Below are 18,322 nucleotides of genomic sequence, written 5' to 3'. Positions count from 1 at the left end.
CCAGGTGAAGAGACCGAATGCCAGTACTGATAAAGGATTAGAGCTTTCTGCTGCATTTGTCTTGTCAGTGTATTTCATGGAAAGTTGTCAGATGTCCGCATTTTCTATGCAGGCAGCATGGGCGGTCTCCCTGTAGGAAATGACCTTGAGCATCAAGTCTTGACAGGACAAACAAATATTCATGTGTCACTGGCACTTAAAGTGCTCTGAAACATTTGTTACTGTGTCTATATAAAGATAAAATAGACGAATTGCCCAGTGTCCATGTTAGATGTACAGCAGCATCGACTTTTCATTTCATCATCAGCTTTACAGTTTATTTTGTTTCTGATGTTTGACTGTAATGGAAACATTCCTGAAGTCACCCTTGCAGTTGTGGATTATGACAAACACTGGAGTGAAAGCGACAAATGAATATTTGATGGGTTGAACTGTGCAAAATCTCTGGCTCTAAATCAGCTTGGCTGCAGCCAGCGGTCAGTTGTGGATTAAAGCCGAAACGATCCTGTTGGACGGCCTTTAATGGACATTTTGGTCAACAAACAAGGAGGCAATCTGGGGGGTGAAGAGATGAGAGAATACGAATGGCTGACGCACGGCTGTTGATATCCCAACCAGAGCAGTTGGAGAGCTGAAAATTGATCATGTCCTATTTTTCTGGAAGGGAGAGTGTAGACTTTGCTGTGTATCACAGAGGTCTACCACTGTGCAGAAAACGGATCCATGCACTGATCCATTGGAGTTGAATATGTTCCTGCAGCAAGTTAAAACCACAAGGAAACCCTACCAGCAGCGCTCGAACACTGCTGCTCATCGTGCACTACAAATGCCAATAAATGTAGTGCACCCCCATAAAATTTTTATATTAATTAGCTGCCCAGGGCCAGTATGAACATAAAAATGTGTTATTGTGTGTGTATTTGTGTGTGAGGGAGAAATTTGGGGGTTGGGTATGAATAGGTCTGGGCTGGCAGGGTGCTGCAAACACTAGATAATTAATTACGGAGGATGATGTGATTCCGCGGTGATGGCGCTGGTTAGGGAGGTGCTAGGTTAAGGCTGTGTTTGGCCTGAAATATTAATGCCTGGAGTTCATATGGTCACCCTGCAGCTAATGGAGGCCGCACTGGTGCAGGCTCTGTGATGAGCGTCAGACTTTTTCTCTAATGGCTTAATATAGCTTTATTGGTGCAATTATGTTGAAGTCAGAGAACATTATGAATAAATGACATTCGAATCAGCGTAGACTTATTTTCATGGCTTTTGCCACGAATATTCCACCAAACAAATGCTCTCTCCTGGAGTTCGCTTATTGTTTACTCCTAATTCAACTCTTTTGTGAAGTCATGGTGCAATACAAGTCATGACATAGTGAAAGTTCGCAATAAGTGCATATGAATTCAAATCTCAAATAGACCTCAAAGACAAAGAAAGTATTACTTTCCCCAGGCTCTGCTCCACTCTAACAAAAAGTCATAGCAAATGTCCTTGAAGTAAATATTCAGAGCTGTGTGATTTAGCTTGTTTGCAGATTTACTGAATTCTCCGGTGCAGTGAAAACTGAAGTTGCTGATGTGCAGATTTTTTTTGTGATATTGTTATTTTTTTTTTAGTTGGCAAATGCTGCTAATTAGTATTCATCCTAATAAGATCCACCTTTTGCAGCAGTGTTTGCAGTTGTTATTCAGACACAACCGCTCTTATCATAGTTTACTGTTACGGTAAATACGGTTTGCATTAGCATAATGGATCAAAGTCAAAGCTGCCTCTCTGCTCCGTTAGGAAGCTGCGATTGGCGAGGTAAAACAGATGAGCATTTAAATAGAGCCCTTTTTTAATTTACATTATTCTCTCTGCCCTCAAGGCACCACATCAAGGCCAAAAATCTAAAGAGGCTTATGTTTTATGTCTGACAACAAACAAAACTTCCTGGCAAAACGCCTTGGGACTAATGGTTAATGGTTGTCTGTACAGGCGTCTTGAGGGGCTCTGGCCTCCAACGAAGCATGCTCCATCACGCTCACTGAACATGGGGACTGTTTGTTCTGGGTAGCCTTCAGGTGTGAATATGTCCAAATACATTCAGAATACTGAATACTTAAAGCTGTGAAAGACTCAGTTTCTCCAACTGCCAGTTTAAGAAAACCTTAAACAAACAAGCCATAGCGAATGCATCGTGTTGATTTAAATGAGTCCTGACAGATAGATTGAACTCAGAGGTTATCTCACAGCCTGATCTTAAGTGGGGTTGTGAGCGTCAGTACATCATTGGCCTAAATTAAGTTGTGTTCTGCCAGCTACTGAACAAATGAAATGTGTGGAGACGGGGTGGGTGGGAGGATTGCTAGCTGGACTCACGTTTGATGTGTGCTGCAGTTGTAGAACTTCACCTCCGTGCTGGCCACCATCTGACCCGTTTCCTTTGAGTTCAGACGAAGCTCCACGCCAGCCCAGTCTGTTAGAGAGAAAACAAGCGAGGGGGGGCGGTAGAGGGGACACAGTAAGTGAAATGAGCGAGCAAGGTAATGGTAATACATGTGAGAGCGAGAGGAGCGCGGAAATAAATTGACAGAAAGACAGACAGGGAGAGTGAGACAAAAAAAAAAAAAAAAGACAAGCGAAAGAACAAAAACAATGAGCGAAAAGAGGAGGTCAAAATGAGAAAAATGTTAATACTTTTATCAGACTCCTGTAAAGAGCCACCTGGTGTCTGCGTCTCTGCAAGGGCATATTGCTGTTGTCTCAAGAAAACCTTCCTTCAGAAACTTCAATGGAGGGATTATTTTACGTGGTACTCCGAGGTATGGCTACAGCTGCATTGTACCTATCAAACTGAAAACCTTTTTTTTTTTTTTTTCAGTGTGTCCAGCATATACTGATAAGTGTTTTTTATTTATTTTTTTTTTTTTTTACTCGTCATTTGCAGCATATACTGTATTTTTTTGTTTGTTTGTTTTGAGAGCTGATATCTGAGCTCACCTTGTCCTTCTGGTATCTGAGGGACTTCTTTCCCAGCTGGGGACAGACACATGACCCTGTTTCCTTTGACGTGGCCCTCTACTTGGGCTTGTTGGCCGAATGAGCAGGTGATTCCTGCAGAAAGGTCTGGAACATTATTCACCTCCAGGAGAAGCTGTGAGAAAGAGGAGGAGACGACTTAATTTGTGAAATCTGATTAGTTCTGTCAATCAAATATAAAGCAGCAAACCAATGATCAGTTTAGTTAAAAAAATTAATGACAGCTATCTTGGCTTTTCCTAAAGAAAACAAAGTCGGCTCTCAGCACCTCTAAAGTTCACAAATTTCATGTTGTGTCTTGTTAGTTTAAGACATACAAAAGATTAAGATTAACAATAACAAATAACTCCAGGAAGATAATATTCCTGGCTGAGAAATGTATGCATGTACGCTGTAAAACCACAGTATGCTGTTTTTACTTTTGTTTTTTGTTCAGATTAAATAAATGAGACGTAAAACAGGAATTAGCAAGCAGCTGTGGAAGGCAGGTTAGTTGTTTCCCTTGTCTCCACTTTGTGCTAAGATAAACATCTGGTTCCAGCTCAATATTAAAATTTCAATTTAAATAAATTAGGGTGTTTTTCCTCAAAATGTCACACTGTTCTTTTTAGATAATGTTCCCTTGCGACCACTGCAGCATTGTTGGATATTTTAAGAAATGTTATCAACCTATTGGAAGATACGTCAGCGATGTCTGCTACAGAAACAACTATTTTCTTCTGAATGCCACAGATGTCGTGGTTGCCTTACAGGGAAAAAAATGCCCTCCTCTATCTCCCTTCACCTGTTACAAAATTAATCTTCTCTCCCAGGCTTACACTTACTCTATATGTGGCTACACAAGACTACTCTTAGTGATTGCTCATAAACATCGTGAGCAGAATGACAGTGGAGCGATTGGTGGAATGATAAGCAGACTCACAGGGACGCTATGTGCTGATACAGCAATGCTGTCCGGGTGAGCGATAACTTTCACACAGCGGTTAATGTCAGTAGCGAAACGGAAGGTTTCCTCTGCCCTCTGACACCGATCTCTCCTTGAGCACCTGTAGAGACATAATTTAAAAAAAAAAGAAAAAAAAAAGGGGGCAGCAAGTTTAGTGATGAAAACTTAGTCACATTAATGCTATATCTCCTTATGGCAATATGTGCTGGATGATGGATCCACTGCCATGAAATGTCTCTGACATTTGTGGCTCCCAGAGGATGAATCACAGTAAATTTGGTGATCCCCTGACCTTTCCTGTAGCATTACCACTTTTGGTTTTGCATAAAATGCATTAACAACTATCATCTGAATTTGGTGCAAGCATCTGTCTCACTCAGGACTAAACACTAGCATTTCCATGAGCCCCGCCTGTATTTTCTGTTTAGTGCTAGAAGGCAAATGAAATGTCAAATCTAGACTGCGAGCATTATAAATATTACATCCGCTTAACATCAGCTTGTTGGCATTGTCATCGTTAGCATTTAGCACAAAGAATTCGACGTGTGGTATCAATACAAGAGACAAATAGCGTGTGGTTGGTTGGAGGACATGGATACAGCCTTCATAAACGAATAAGCTAATAGTGAATATCATGTCAACGTGTCATCTGTGGCACAACTGGGACAAACACTGAACACTACGATTCAGTCATTGGCTGTTTTTTAAAGTCAAGAGACTTTCTTTGGGTTTCCAGTGAACATTTTCATTCTCTTTAACATGGCAGTCAGACGTCTGGCTGGATCAGTCTGTACCTCCTGAGCCACACAGGAGGTAGAATGATTGTCTACTAACAGGAGGTTTTCTGGGTTCGATCCCCAGCTCCTCCAGAGAGCTTGTCGAAATGTCATTGACCAAGACCCCGATTCCTTAACTGTAGAGCACAATGAGTGGACAATAGACCAGAAAAGCACAAAATAAATTGGTCCTTTTTTTTTTTTCTTCTTCATCTTTTGACTTTTTTTTTTTTTTTTTTTTTTTTCTGCAAAACGAATTACAGTGAGTTCAACAGTAAAGTAGATTTGAACTCCTGGATCCCAAAAGGCAATTAAAAGTAAGAAGTGAAAGGGGCAGAAGCATAGTGTGACCTTAGTAAAAATCTTCTAAGTGTGGAGGGCAAAGTAAAGCCAAATTTAAACTTGTGCTGGGAGGAAGATAGGATTTTAAAAACTTAAAGCAATTTGTCCAGTTTTAAAAATTTTGAGCTTTTTTTGGAGATACTTATTAATATGTTTGAAAGAGCCACGTTCTTTGAAGGAGTAAAACTTGAAAGAGGCACTCTGGGAGATTTTGCAGGCTCAGAAAGTAAAAGGAAGTCTGAACTTGAACATAAACATTGCATTTACAAAGAGTTTTTCGGCTATAGAGTTAAACAATATTCTTGCTGTTCACCATCAACTTCTTCTTTTAAACGTGTGAGGCGTGCAGCGAGGGGAGATGGTACTTAATTCACTCTCAGATGCTGCTGAGGGGGTGGCACCTCCTGAGAGAGCTCAAAGAGCACCGAGGCCTCTGCTGTAATTACAACACAATATAAAGGCAGAATGGAAGCGCAGTGACAGCTGTTGCAGGCTCGGCTCCTCGAGGCCGGCCAGAGCCACGGGAGTATAGACAGTCACCTTCTGACCGCTCATCAGCTGAAGTGCTTCGGAAAAAGAAAAAGAAAAAAAAAAAAGAAGTCGCTTTCATCTCAGTCTGTCTTTCATTGCCTTTTATTTTGCTTCTTTTTTTTCTGCTATGTTTTGTCTGATGGAGCCATTTATTCTCGCTTTCCTCCGGGGTTTTTACATGTTCGGCTGCACCCCCCTGCCCCCCGCACTCTCTGGCAGATAGGTGCTTTGGTGCACAGTGCCTGGGGGGGGGGGGGGAGATCCCGAAAGCAATGTACATGTCATTCTGCTAGAGTCATTCAGAAGAAAGAAAAAAGACCCCAATCTGGATTAAGTAGACAGAAAAACAAAGTAGTCTCATTCCACCACGTGAGAGCTCATGATTCACTCTGGGTTACTTGAGGGAACAGCAGCCTATCTGTTTACTGATAAGTGTAAGGCATTAATTTAACTAAACAGCATAATGAGACACGCAGACAAAGTCAGCACTCTGGAAAAAAGGAAAAACAACTGTTTAATGAGGTAATTTAGATTTGAACAAAACAAAATTTCTTCTTTCCGCTTCAATGGCCATTTGATAACTCTAAGAGCTGTAATTTAAATAATGCCGATCGCCATCAAGATACTGCTGGTTGAAACGCAGACGTCATATGATGAGATAGGGGTAAATCCCTGGCTGAGGTCAGCTTCAAACACAGCGGCTGGTTCAGAAACATAGGATTTTAATCTCCTGAATCCCCTTTGCTCCATATCGAGCTATTATGCAAGCCAGCCGAGGGGTCAGATAATTAAGATGGAAGAGATAAGCTTGCATCATCAGGTCCAAAATGTTCCCCGGGTGTGCAGAGGTCCAGTTTGTACGACCGCTGTGCCTGCCAGGCTAATCCCTCCCTCCTCCATTAACGCCACTCATTCTCTTGCCTGGGAGACAATGCCACGCCCAGCTGTGCTCCTAAATAGTGCTAGTTAGCAGCGATCACACTGCCCCACAACTACTGCCCTTTGCTCTGTTTGTCCAAACCAGCTGCTGATGAGGGCAAACTCGCATGACCATATGTGTGACTAACTTTATTCGTAGTGCTCTCTGAGGTATTTGGTAAGCAGCCATGCAGTGGTTTTTAATCCGTCGGCTGTGATGTGCCTGCGTGTGAGAAAAGATAGGAAAAAAAGCAGACTCACATGTTATACAGGACGCACCAGCCACAATGGGGGTCACCAGAGCTCAGGCACTCAGCACATGTCCCATACTGCTCACAGGCCTCCACAGGGACCTGGGCCACCTACAGCAGAGGGGTGACAGGGAGCTTCAAAATGCACACAGGCACACAGGTTCATTTTCAAAGACAGTAAGTGCACAAAACGGAAAATAAAAGAAACGAAACCCAAGCTAAATGTGTTAATTGTTTGATGGACATTAGTCCAGTGGCAGCCATCTTGAATTTATATCCCCACATTTGTTGGCATTTTGGAGTCTTAAAGGAATATGCAGCAGTTTGCCTGTTTATGGTCGGCTGTATGTGCTGACACAAATCAGTGATTCTCAAACTTTCTGTTCTCCACTTTACACCCATCAGCCCCCGCCGCCCCAACAAAATGCTAATGCTAACTTTTGTGTCGGAAATTCATTTATTCTGTTACTTTATTGCCCAAACTAGCATGCCACATCAGCGCACGTAGACATAGATGTAGAGCTTAGCATCAGCTATGTAACGTTAACTTAGTTTGCTACTAGCTTTGTGACTGAATAGTTTAAAAGATGAGTGAGTGTCAGTTTGCTCGTCTGTTGTTTGTTGTTTGCTTTGAGTGGCGTTGACGTAACGTAAAAAAGTGGACGGGTAACATTGCGTTCAGCCAACACCATACTGGCTACAAGGGCATAACTTTGAGTTGGATTCGGGGGGGTTGAGATTTCCACATGCGAAGCAGGTCTGAGGACAATGAGGCCCCCATCAGATACACTGCCCCTTTATACTGTTTTGTGTTCATGTTTTTGTTTTTTTTTAGTCTGGTGTTCAAAACACCTTATTAGACAACTTTTCTCGGTGTTCTACCTGAAGGTGCTGTGGCTGCACACCCACAGTGACCCGTTAATACCGGACTGAACGAGAGATTAATGACGTTACCTTCAATCATCATTATAAATGAGGGTGCTTAATGTTTATATCCGGCATGTAACTGTTTACTAAATCTAATTCATGCCCCCCAATTTTCACCGTCTGCTGTAACCATGGTGACAACGTTGCCTGTTAACCAGCGAATCTTGCTAACTGGCTGGTTAGCATTACAGCTAAGACACAGCAAAGCAGAAAGTGGGACCAACTTTGGTTCAGCTGACTGATTATTTGACTCGTGAGTGGTAACAGCATAGGAAGACACTTTTATTCTTTTGCCCAACCAACAACTTGAGTACTGTACTTAAGTACAGTTTTTGAGTATCTGTACTTTCCTTCAGTGTTATTTTTGAGGGATAATTTCACTTTTACTTCACTATATTTGAAGGACAAATATTATACTTTTTACTCCACTACATTTTTATTGATGCTCTAATTACTCGCTATTTTTGCGCTAGTGTAACATTACTGTTCATTGTTTTTAATTGTTTTGTTTAGGTTTTTTTTTTTGCTTTTTTTTTTTTTGTCTTTTGGTAACACACACACCTCTGTGCGTCCTCCAGGTAAGAATATGGCCACGATGTATAATCCTCATCCTACCTGGATTATTTCTCCATAAACGATCGGCTCATTCTTCATTATACATCGTGGCCGTATTGTTACCTGGAACACGCATTAGCTTGTAGCCGGAGTTTGGACGTCTTCTGTAGACATCACTGACAACAACACGGTCCAACTCCTCATCAGTCACAGCTGAATACGGTGGGGGGGGGGCGGGGTTGACAATTAGGAAGAAAACAAACAAGAAGCTTATGTAGCTCAAATATTACATAATCTTTTCCACAAATAGGCTTATTTTGATACATTTTGAAAAATGATTCCATAACTGAATGAGGGCGGGCAGCAACCCCCTCCCCCATTGGTGGGCCTGGCCCCACCCACTGACTTCGAATGGTGGGTTTGACAGATAAAATACATTCATGAAGCACTACAACAGGACCATGAAATAATGAATTAAATAGTGAAACAATTATATATATTTTAACATTTAATGAATTGTGTATTTTCCTCCATAAATAAGTCATCTCAGTAGGTGATTCATTCTGTTTTTTCCTGGTCTGGTCTGATTTCGGGAGGGGTGCTGTCACCAGTCTAGTCTGGTCTGGTTTGGCATAGGTCCTGTCGGGGGGCGCCGTATTTTGCATTATCACAGTCCATTACTCGTAACCAATTACCCAATTAACCTAGCCTTGTTTGGCTGCCTGCACCGAAATCGAACCGCATCTCTCTGGTCTGGTCTGGTCTCTTTTATGATCTGTCTGCTCTCTGCGGTTCCTTGCTGAAGGACAGTCACTCATCGCCAATTGGCCATCTGCTCCTACCGGGAATCGAACGTAGTCAGCACGTAACTGTGTAAACAGTGCATGTAAACAGAAATGTGCGCTTTGTGTGTACGCTCGCAGAGAAACCGCGTTTGTCCCTAACCATCTTCGCTGAATGGTGTGAGAAGTTGCTTTATAGTCGGTGTGATGAGACTCATAAAAGTCCTGTGTTGTGATGTTTGAAGGAAGAAAAGAGCTGAATAAAGCCGGTCCGTGTGTTCAACTAGTCCGCCTCTCCTCTCAGCCCGGACTGCTGGTTACCATGGTTACCAGTTACTTTCCTTTCCTGTATTTTTTTTATACTTTTACTTGAGCAATTTTTTTAAGCAAATACTTTTGTACTTTTTTTTGACCAAACTACTTTTACTTGTATTGGAGTAATGTTTGACAAGGAGTATCTGTACTTTTACTCAAGTAGTGTGAATTTGTGTACTCTGTCCACCTCTGGTTGGTTGGGCTTTCTTTTTTTTTTTTACTCCTGCTCTTTTCATCACACCGTGTCATCGTCCGGCTCGCTGATGTTTACAGAAGGAGAGAGATGAAAGTCTGAGATGGGCAAAACCAACTCTCTTCCTTCTTCCCTGATTAATTGAGAGAATCTACCACATTGTCGCATTTATAATACTAAACATTTGTTATCGATCATTAAGGTATGATCTTGAGGCGGTTGTTGTGGGTGGGTAAATTACGCCAACGACTGGCTAACGTTAAAAAGAGAAAAATATGTAGTTATGCTGTCGGTTTACTGGCAGATTACAGGTTTATTGTTGACCATGTCTCTGTTCTCCACCAGTGGGGCGACAGACACATGAAAAGGTGTCTGTTTTTGGATCGAAGGAGAAATACCCAAGTCTTACACCAAGCCTTTGACTTATTTGAATAGATTCAGTGTCTCCATAACCTCTTAATCAGAGTGAATGGGACTGTGTATGAGTGCATGTAAATAGGGATGTGTGCTTTCAGTAGCTATGCAATTTCCCAGCCTGGGATAAATAAAGTTTATCTATCTATGCCAACAGCTGAGTGCAAATCAGTCCCTTAAGGGCAAAAACTGGAAGCCATATCAAAAATTAAAAATTTAAAAAAACTTTTCTTTGGGAAGTGGAAGAGAAAGAAATGCATGGAACTAATGCTTGAAAAGGCTTTCTTGGTAATTAGGAGAATAGATCTCATGTCGGACAAATTGAACGCAAATTATGTGATCATTGGCTGCAGCCACATTATTTTGTAGTGAAACTAAATCATAATGACATTGCGCACATACTGAGAACTGAATTATTTGAATAAACATAAAATAATATCCTTCAAAAAAGATATGTATCTAATTCTGATCAACCCAAAGCCAATGAATGTGTGTGTGTCCCGTCCATATATACAGTCTGAAGACAGCTGACTTCAATTTAATTTGACCTCCACAATTGGTTAATTAACAGTGCTGTTCTGAGGACTTCCACAATACTATACTGTCATTAGTCATTAGTTTCCAACTCTTTGTGTGATAAATAAATAAAATAAATCAAGTTTTGGCTGCCATGAATGGGAAATAAGGTCAACGAAGGCATGCAACCACAACAATCTGATTAATCTGAATAAGCAACGCTGATGAGAAGAGACCCTTTTCATCATCTATTGTCTTTTTGCAGTATGTGAAAGCTTCATCACTGTAGAGTATCCCTGAGGAGGAAAGCAACTCTTTTTCTCCTTGCTGCTGACACGCACATTTGCCACTTGCAGCATTGTAGTTCTGCCCACATGAGGAATTATCGGTTTTGTTTTACTCCAATGACAGACAGCACATGAAACATCACCACGGCTTTTTTGTTTTGTTTTGCTTTTTTAAATATTCATGCTTAAGTTTTCTTCATAAGATTTGACAAAAGATTTTGCACATTATCAAATTTTGTGGACTGCAGGAAATAGAGGATGCAATGTTCTGCTAATTCTCCACACACAGGAAGACAGAAGCAAAAAAAACGAAATAAAAAAAAGAAAAAAGAATCCCCCAAACTGATGGACAGTCAACCACACACTCTACTTAGTGTGAACGTCTGGCAAACCATAAGCTCTCCATTAGCTGCTTGAGAGCCGCTGCTGTCGCACAGCCAGCACCACCCCTGCATACAAAACCAGTTTGGAGCTGCAGCTTGAGCCAGGCTATTTTATACTTTATTATTGGAGGGCTGGACGTATGATGCAAGCAATTTCCTGATGTAAGCAATCACAAATGAAGAGTGGATTATGGATTAGAGTGTCTCCGGTGCTCTTGATAGCATAAGTGGGTGCTCTCTAAGGTCTGTGTTGGCAAAATGGATTATCTGCTGTTCCCTAGGAAATAACTTTCTCTTTTTTCCATTAGTTCAGAAGCAATTCGGTGCATTGCATTAACAAAATGATTTTGTAGCGTGCAAGGGGGTGAGGGCTCTAAGTCCATATCCGACGGACTCAGAATTATCCATGAATTGTTGTGGACTAGAGCACATCCGAAGTAACAAAGTTGTCTGTGGCTGTAAGGCAGTGTGACCTTTACACCGGGAGAGTTATGGATCTTCTGCTTTCTGCTCCTTGGCTCAGAATCAAATGTGAAGCTTCTGCCACACAAAGCAGTACAGTTGAATTGTTCAGTGAAGCCAATCTGAGCAGGAACACACCATGTTGAATCCAAATAAGATCAGAAGACGTGGCCTAAGCTTTTATGTCCACAGGCTGCTAAATATTACAGCAGCTCAACTGATCAATGTCCTTTTCTGTCAATTACGTTGCACGGTGTTGTTGTTTTTGCTTTAAACATTTTATTTTATTTATTTTATTATTATTATTATTATTTTTGCTTTTCCCCTTGACAGGATACCAAAAGTTCAGAGCATCAATTAAACTTTAGGAGAAAGAGAGAGAGATGGGTATAAAGGGGCAACAATCTCAGACAGTTGTAGCACAAAATAATAATCTGGCATGTGCCTTAATCACTAGGCCACCAGGTCACTCCAGTTCCTGTAAACGGTATGACTAAACCACAGCCACGAGGTAGAATTGGATCTGTTCTGATAGTCATAACAGAAAAAACAAAGAGTCAGTGTGAAATATGAAGTATCATTGTTTTCCAGAAATCTGGAAAACTCATTAAATGTGTCTGTGACATGAAACACAAATGACTAAAAGCCTGGGAATTGGACCGCTGCGGAGTGGATGCTCTTTGTCTTCTGACAGTACGATAAACTGAAACACAAAAAAATAACAGAGTACAAGTGGTGTTTATTTAGAATTTGTGGCACAGGTTTAGGCTAGACTGGGCTGGATGTCATCGGCTGAACAGATTGAGGGAAGTTAGGAGATGGTCATGAGTGACTGGCTGCGATACAAGATGGATGCACAAAGCTGAAATGTGTAGAGTTTCTAGGGAGGGAACCAATTAGTGTACTTTTGCATGCTAAGAAGTTACTACAAAGGGCTCAGGGTGTAATAGCAGGTGGTGTGGTTGATCCTCATCTATCTTGGATGATAGATGATGATGATATCTATAATGGAAATTTAATCGCACATTGAATGCACAAATATGTAATCTACATTTAGTGATAATGACGATGTCGGTGCACAAACTGTTTAATGTTGATGTTCAACATGGTGACTTTTGGTGTACGGTACATTAATATACTATGTCTTCCCTGGATGATTGTTGGACCAATGAATTAAATCTTCATACTCAGTTCATGTTCATGTTCAGTGCATTGTGGATGCCTCATAAATCATTCATGACCAGATGCTCTATGTTGTAATTTCCTAATCAAGCCTTTGTTCGTCTTGTCTTCTCCGTGATCATTTCTGCAGAAGAAACTGATCATTTAGGGCAGACAATGAAATCTCACTCTGGCTTGCTCCGATCCTCCCCCCAGAATGGCACCGCAGCAGGGCTTGGTGATGATTACGTCCACTTTTCCAGCTTTAGGGATTACGAAATGTTTATATTTCCACAATATCTGTGACGGCCCTTCTACTAATGCTCGACTTTATCTACCCACAAGTTTGCTATCACTTGGACTCTTTCATCCGATTTACTTGAACTTTCCAAATGCCGTCAGATGAACATGCAGGCTTTTAGACCTTAGCACTGTTGTTGTCCTGTAACCTCAGCCAGGCTGGAAAATCCATCAACCATCATATGACTGTTATCACATGAGGACTTCAGTATATCAGGTCATGTAGTGATTTTGCTTTTATGACTCCTCAAGAAAATAAATTTCTTGATTTAATCCCAAACCGTTACATTTCCCCATTTATTGTTTATGTTTTGCTTTCAGATCTAATTTCATCGTACAGGATGTGACAGAACTAAGTATCACTATTGTTGCAAATGAATGAATGAATCTTTTAATTCTATGCAGCACTACGTATCATCCTGTAGATAGAACAGGATTGTCAGCATAGTCCCATCTGTATTAGGTAGTAGTAGGTTTAGACATCATTATTTTACTGATATGTGTTGTAGGTACATAGTTTCCACTTGGCAAAGATGTTTGCTTCCCCATTACGTTACTAAAAAATAGAATCCAATTACAATTATGTTTTTCCTTTTAATTCTATTTGTTATTATCAGAAATAATAAGACACGTATTTGGTGCCGCACTGATTCTGAAGTTATATTGAGGGCTCTCAGCCATTTCCATCCAGCAGACAACTAATTTCAATGAATTAATGAAAATGACCCAGAATTTCTCTCTTCACCAAATTGTTTTTAGGCTTATCCTGAGTATACTTATCTTGACTACCAGGTACAACAGTCTGACTGCTCATCAACCACAACCTCATCATGTAATGTCCGTTTTCTTCTACAAGCAGTATTGAACAAATGAAAACTTGCTGACAATGAACAAAGAAAAATCTTCGCTGTAGCTCAGGGATTAAAGTCTGGTGGGGGACTCGCTCTCATTTTCTTTCCTCTTCCCATCATCTATAATAAAGTCTTTTAAAAAGTTGCCTAAAATACAACAATAAAAAAAAACAACAACAACTCTTTAATAAATCTTTTACATCCAGTTGTATTAATCCTGATAAATAACTTCAAGAGTATAAATACCTGTAGAAGAACATTTGTTTCTTGTTTTACACAGTTTCCTAACACTGTACCCAACAATCAGTGAATATGAACAGTAATAGTCACGTTGAAAACTAAACTAATTCTCCAGTTTCAGCATTGCAGTTCTCACATGATGCAATCGTATCACCATGTACAGTCGCACAAATATTGAGATTAATCACATTATGTGGACTGTTTATGTGAATCATTTAGGAGCTTTGGAGCCCTTGGGCGGTCGCTCTCCTTGCCGGCTTGGTAATGAACACGGTGTTGTTTGTAAAGGGCTACTTTTGCTCATCTCATAGAGCTGTTGGGGGGGTTGGTCAGACAAAAGACCGGCAGCAGCTGCTGTACAGTGCGCTCACACACAGGTGAGGGAGGGAAGATAGACAGACCGAGGTAGACAAAAATTATTTTACATTTTAGAGAGTGGCACTTTGAAAAATTGCCCTGGAAAAACCCTGCAGCAGTTTCCCCCTCCTTCTTTAAGGTTTAAAGCCTTAGCCGTCATTTCACAGGCAGACGGGTGACATTCACAGAGGTTATTGTGTGTTTGGATTCTGAGCATTTCTATTCTTAGAAATGATCAAACTAAAGGCACACAGTGAGGGGGGAAAAAAAAAAAAAGATTAACTGCTGCGAAGACTTTTTTATGTCAATAATGGTTCCCAAATGATGTTTTGTTGCAGTCGTGGACACAGAAAAACACATGTATCCCCATGCATGCATGCTGTCTCCCTCTTTTCTCTCCTCACTCTTCATCATCATGCTAACCCTGCGTGTTTCACTCGGCAGGAGACAGAAAGACTCATTGTTATTCCACAAGGGTCGGCTGATCTCAGCCAAATCTGTCTGTGCCTCGCTCCTCATTCCACATCATTCCTGTATTGTTTGGCTCCCAGGAAGCCGAAAATCTCTCATCTGTAGGATCTACTGGAAATGTGGGAAATCTGTGAGTGAAGCCCTCTCCCAGAGGGATTTCTTTCCCGAGTTGCCTGAAAGTCTGAAGGGAGAAGCTGAGCAAAGATGGAGAAGGAGACAGAAAGAGGAAGGCTTTACTCTGCTCCAAGCTCCTGAGGGGCTACAAAGCCAGAGCTGTTCTAATATTGAGAGAAAATGCCCAGTTTGGTTTTTCGCTCAGTTATTATGTGTCACTGGAGGCGGAGTGAAGCAAGTAGCTGGCTATCTCCCTGAAGGAAGCATGGGTCTCTCCTTGAACGACCAGAGCTCATCAATAAGTTATGCCGTGTCTCTTCCAGTCTATCACACAGAAGCAAGAGCCGCCTTGATTTGTTTTAGAAGACGGTACGCAACACAATAGTGTCTCCATTCTTACATGCTTGCCTCACATGACATTTACAGGTTTTCACTCTGTTCTTCAAACTCCCAGAAAAGAGTTCAGAGGCACCCTGAATTAAATGGCACAATTGAATTGTTCCTTTGGCCTCTTTGCGTCTGTCCTGTGACTCTGGCTCAATACATTCCAGCAGTCAGAAGACAACTGAAAGCAGCGATAGGGATTTTTTTATTTATTTATTTATTTATTTTTTGCTGGCCCCACTGAAACCTAATCCCATTTCACAGTGCCATGCAGCCGTGCCAAAATAATCACTTGATGGGAGTTGAAAGTGATTACTACTGTTCACTCTTATCTCCAATGAGTGCAGAGAATATCGTCCAACAACAGCAACAACAACTGCTCGCCTGTGATGCCGGGCCAAGTGAGGAGCAGATGAGGAGGAAGTGGGGAGGGGGGCTAATGGTTATAACGGAATGTGTGTGTGTGTGTGTGTGTGTGTCCCGTACAAAAGATGTATGCACTGTAAGTTGATTCGCATGGATAAGTAATTAGAACAGTGGTCCATCCTCTTACACACCGCCTGCATATTTAACAATCCCCTCCGCAGACATACAGTTTAGAGAGTTAGGGAGCTTCCACATTGGATTTTGGAGATAAGTTATAATCATCTGGTAGGATTTCAAATAAACAGCATTCATTTACCATTCATCGTAAATGAATGTTTTCACTTAATTCTGTTTAACTGCTAAATGCCCAACTATCCACAAGTACACTAATGGTAACACTAATGCTTGTTTGCGTGCAGCCAAACATTTCTTTTTGCAATATCCAGATAAATTAAATCCAAAGAAATCATTAAGACTTATTTCTTTTCTGCCTTGACGCAATTTTATTTTTTTCTAGGATTTTAAGCTTCAACTGACCTGGTGGCAAAAACATTTCTATAGTTCAAGTTTTTGTGCCAAGTAAAACTTTTCACTGCAAATTTTATGTCACACATACGCTGTACAACTCAAGGACATGTCAGCATGGCAAACACTCACTGTCACCGAGGCTTAAACCTGTGAGCTTCTAGTTGAAGGACAGTCTTGCTGCTCGCTGCATCAGCTTACTGCGTTGTGTTTTTCTACTGACAGCAGCAGCAGCAGTGAATTGTGGGAGTTTCCTCACCTGCTTGTCAGACATGACATAGAGAGAGTTCCTGTCCAGGGAGAAGGCCATGTCCCGGAGGATGGTGCTGCTATCCTTCATCACGGTCACTGTCTCATACAGCACTCCTCCCTCCAAAAGGCCGTCCACCCTGACCTAAGGAGACACATGCACACACAGAGACACTGAATACTGTGCTGCGGGACAAGGTGACTGCCTGGTTACTGTGTGTTTGTCCAGGGATATCTGTCTTCTCCTGTAGATCGCCTTCTATGCTCCCGGTGATACTCTGAAACATTTGGGTCACAGGAAAATTCTCCTTTAAATGTCAACAGCAAAATTATTCTCAGTTTTATGACAACCCAGTCAATTTTTATTTTCCTTTGTACGTTTGTACGGTAACAAAGAGCCATGAGAAATACAAAATATGTCACTTACAAGCAGTTTTCTTGCGTTTTATGTCAACAAATTATCTGATAATAGCTAATCAGCTGTAAAGAAACTTAGCATTAGCTCATTAACAGTGTTGTTGCTGAGCTTATTCAGCTTATTCATACATTCATTTGTGTATGAAACAGAAATTTTGAAGTAAAATAATTTGTAATGCAGAGTTCCTGAGTGGAAAGATGATGCATGAATGAGTTAAAACATTAAACACAATTATGTTGGAAAAAAAAAATCAATAAATATAATCAATGTTAAGATCAATTTCATTTTCATCTTAAGTTTGTCTGGCACAAAGAAGGAAGCAAACTCTTGAAGCAGGGAGAACTGCTAGTCTCCATCAAAAAGTATGTTTGTTATGAATTTGTTTGGTTTCATAATAATTCTCTGTCTTAAGATTTATGTTGCTGCATTAGTATGCTCTGACGAAGGTTTGTGTGCCTGAGAGCTCACACAATAAACTGGGCTTGCGTGTTTGCAATGTAGATAAATCTGTGGAAAGGTGTATTGAATTGAATTCAAGTTTCCTCATTACTGCCACTAAGAAGCTGTAAATTTGTTGTCAAGGTGAGACTGAGAAGAAAAAAAGGGAGAGCGATTTGCTGCTACTCATTCAGTAATCCAGCTGGCCAGTGTGACTCTGTCCCAACGCCCCCCCCCCCCGCCCGAGGTTACATCCATGACGCAGTGGAGTTCTGAAATGTGTTGGTGATCTTGGGCTTAATTTGGCTTTGGAGTGACCCGCGGACAGAAATCTTTTGGGGCTCATTAAATGCAAACACGGAGAACAGATGCCCACTGGTGAAGGGTTTTCAATTCTCTTGTCCCACCTCTGCCTACAAACAAGATGTGCTGTTGCAGTGAGGCAAACAAATAAGCAGATCTGTCTTTGTAGTAAGTGGCTTACTGATGTTGGGGCTGTTGAAAAAAGCAGCCTTGTGAAGATTTTGAAATCCTCAAAGAGTTATAAATTGGTGAGTAAGTTGGGAAAAAAAAAAAAACTTTATTATTGCCAATATAAACTGACCGCTTGTAGTTTTTCCCACATAATAAATGTGTTGTGAATTTCCTGCGCTAACCACAGAAACCAAACCCCTCATTTGTATAGTTAAGGCACCAAATGGGATTTATACCACAAAATCTAAGCAGCACTCCTACAGTATTTCATTTAAAAAACCTAACTGTATTCAGAAGACTATCATCCACCGTTGGTGCAGTGATAACGTGAATTGCATCATGCAGTCATGATAACTTG

At 41.0% G+C, this 18,322-nt stretch overlaps 1 protein-coding gene across 1 annotated transcript in view; it reads right to left on the bottom strand.

The window, feature by feature from the left end:
* The window catches only part of LOC115043322 (plexin-A2-like), a 56,344-nt gene that overhangs the window by 24,249 nt on the left and 13,773 nt on the right, over positions 1–18,322 (bottom strand). The window contains exons 3-7 of the mRNA XM_029501661.1: positions 16,645–16,779; positions 6,793–6,893; positions 3,941–4,064; positions 2,980–3,133; positions 2,359–2,455 (exon numbers count right to left, since the gene is read on the bottom strand). Coding sequence (XP_029357521.1) covers positions 2,359–2,455; positions 2,980–3,133; positions 3,941–4,064; positions 6,793–6,893; positions 16,645–16,779 — 611 coding nt within the window. The remainder of the gene's footprint in view (positions 1–2,358; positions 2,456–2,979; positions 3,134–3,940; positions 4,065–6,792; positions 6,894–16,644; positions 16,780–18,322) is intronic.

Source organism: Echeneis naucrates, chromosome 5, assembly GCF_900963305.1.
Source record: "Echeneis naucrates chromosome 5, fEcheNa1.1, whole genome shotgun sequence".
In the NCBI taxonomy this organism is placed as follows: Eukaryota; Metazoa; Chordata; class Actinopteri; order Carangiformes; family Echeneidae; genus Echeneis; species Echeneis naucrates.
This window is presented reverse-complemented; position numbering and strand designations above follow the sequence as displayed.